Genomic DNA, 2,616 nt, shown 5'->3' on the forward strand with positions numbered 1-2,616 from the left:
ACCCAGTTTTGTCTCCAGCACCCTCAGTCTCTGCTGCAGCCCTCACTGGCTAGGCCAGGAAGTGAAGGTGATGTCCCACCACTGGGAAATCCCTGCAGAGTCAGCACAGCCTTTCCATAAAGCCATCAACTCCACCTAAAAACCTCCTGAGCCGATATTTGGCTTCATTCCCCACCACGTTGTAGACATGGCACTTGAGGACATGATGTAGTGGTGGACCTGGCAGTGCTGAGTTAATGGTTGGACTCAATGATCTTAGAGGGGTTTTCCAGCCTTAGTGATTCTATGATCCCAACACACAACTATCACCTCCCTGTGTCCCCCAGCCCCACTGCCACCTCCTGCACAGTTCAGACCAGGGCTGGGCACAACCTCACGCACAATTTGTCACTGTGGGATGAGCAGGGCCACTGTGCCTGCAGAGAGAAGCACTTTGATGGCCAAGCACCTGGGCAGACGGGTGGATTTGCCCCGGGAGCCTGACTCAAGCAGGGCCCTCATTTATTCGGCTGCGAATCCAGATGAGCCGCACCAACGCGAGGGAGCGAGACGCAGCCCCTGGCACTTTCCTTTTTTGCATTGGCGCAAGAATCTGACCCCGATTCCTGAAAATCATCTTCATCTGAGTTTCCAAGGGAAAAGCTCCGAGTTACTGGCTTGTGAGCACCAACTGGTGAATCCAGGGTGGGGATTTTTGTCCATGTCCCAGTTAGTAATGCAGTCTGCCATAGTGAGGTCTGGTGACGTGACTGTGTCCATGCTGCAAACCTTATAGAGGAGGGGACAGGACAGGACAGGACAGGATAGAACAGGACAGGACAGAACAGAGCAGAATAGAATAAATATTTTCAATTGGAAGGGCCCTACAACAATCATCTGGTCCCACTGCCTGACCAATTCAGGGCTGACCAAAAATTACAGGCATTGCCTTGAACACTGACAGGTGTGAGGCATCAACCATCTCTCCAGGAAGCCTGTTCCAGGGTTGGACCACTCTCTCCATAAAGAAAAGCTTGCAAGAGTCCAGTCTGAATCTCTCCTGACACAGGTTTAAACTTTTTTGGCAGCTGCAATCCAGTGCTGCCCCCCAGGACTTACCTGGGCTCTGAGCTCCTGCACCAGCACAGGTTTCCTTGCACTCGGCATGGGAGGGGTTAACGACAGGACAGGCTGCTTTCCTGGAAAATATTGACTTACCAGTGGGCACACAGGGAGAGGCGGGAATTTCAGCGGAGAGACGCTTTTTGTTTTAAAGACAAACACCCAGAGCCTTCCGCAGCCTCCCACCTGCCTCCAGCACCCACACACTCCCGGGGGCTCCCAGGACAGAGCAGAGCTGTGAGGACACATCAGTCGAAAGAGTTAATCGGGCAGGGCAGGGAATGTGTGAAGGTAACATGTGACTGCAGGTGGGGCAGGGCGGAGGGATGAATCACTCTTTTCCTTTTCCTCTTTTCACTTCTTGCTGTTACCTGTCCGGCCCCGGCAGTGTGCGCTGGCAGGAGCCCCAAACCGTCGAGCTGCAGCCAGGGCGATGCACAGGAGTGAAACCCACCGGCTGACCCACTCCTCCAGGAACCATAACCAGAGGCGGCATCTCGGCCAAGAAAAAATCCTGCTTTTCTCGACCCTTCATTAAGCTGGTTTTCTCTTCATTTCTTTTCCATTTTTTTTTATTTCATCCTGCATTATTGTTGTCTTGGAAGAGAGTGGACACGGAGGTAGAGGACCTTCCTGGTGGTGCAGATACACCTGGGGCTGTCTGCCCTGTCGCACAGCCCCGGCCGTGGGAAGCTCTGTGTTTTCCTTGCCTGGAGCTCTGTCGCCGTGCAGAGCCGGGAGCAAGGCAGAAACCAAATCCTCCTCCCAGCAGAGAAGAGCTCCGGCGTGGCAGGAGCCGTTGGAAAAAGGAGTGGTGCCTTTCCCAAGCTGCACATTGAGCCAGGGAGGGTGAAGCTAAGGAAACTGTGTATTTAAAGACTGGAGAATAATTAATTCCTTATTTATTGCCGACATCCGGCACTCGCTGGGGGCACAGAGCTCCCTTTGGAGAAAGTATCGGCGTGCAGGGTCACCATGGCTTTCTCCCAGGTGCAGTGCCTGGATGACAGCCACGTCAACTGGAGGTCCAGTGAGTCCAAGCCTGAGTTCTTCTACAGCGAGGAGCAACGCCTGGCCCTGGAGGCACTGGCCTCCCATGGCCCTGATGCTTTCTATGAGGTCCTGAAGAGGGAGAACATCAGGGACTTCCTCTCCGAGTTGGAGCTAAAGAAGATCCTGGACACGCTGGAGACATATGACCCTGGCTCTGAGTACATCCCACGCCACGGCGGCAGCACAGAGGAGAGCGAAGGTGATCGGAACAGCCAAGGGGATGAGCAGGACTTGGCTCCCTCCCTGGAGTACTGGCCCCAGAGGTCTGACCGCTCCATCCCACAGCTGGACCTGGGCTGGCCTGAGACCATTGCCTACCGCGGGGTCACCCGTGCCACCGTCTACATGCAGCCACCCATCGAGGGGCAAGTGCACATCAAGGAGGTGGTGAGGAAGATGATCTGCCAGGCTCAGAAGGTGAGGTGCGCCAGGGGATGGGGCAGGATTTGCCCCAGGGTGTCC

At 55.0% G+C, this 2,616-nt stretch overlaps 2 protein-coding genes across 4 annotated transcripts in view; one reads left to right on the forward strand and one right to left on the reverse strand.

The window, feature by feature from the left end:
• Positions 1–2,616, reverse strand: part of SLC5A10 (solute carrier family 5 (sodium/sugar cotransporter), member 10) — a 39,672-nt gene that overhangs the window by 6,225 nt on the left and 30,831 nt on the right. The window lies entirely within an intron of this gene.
• FAM83G (family with sequence similarity 83, member G) overlaps positions 2,077–2,616 on the forward strand; it is a 17,095-nt gene continuing 16,555 nt past the window's right edge. The window contains exon 1 of the mRNA XM_009070964.1: positions 2,077–2,571. Coding sequence (XP_009069212.1) covers positions 2,077–2,571 — 495 coding nt within the window. The remainder of the gene's footprint in view (positions 2,572–2,616) is intronic.

The sequence above is a fragment of the Acanthisitta chloris genome, unplaced genomic scaffold (genome assembly GCF_000695815.1).
Source record: "Acanthisitta chloris isolate BGI_N310 unplaced genomic scaffold, ASM69581v1 scaffold13233, whole genome shotgun sequence".
Taxonomy (NCBI): Eukaryota; Metazoa; Chordata; class Aves; order Passeriformes; family Acanthisittidae; genus Acanthisitta; species Acanthisitta chloris.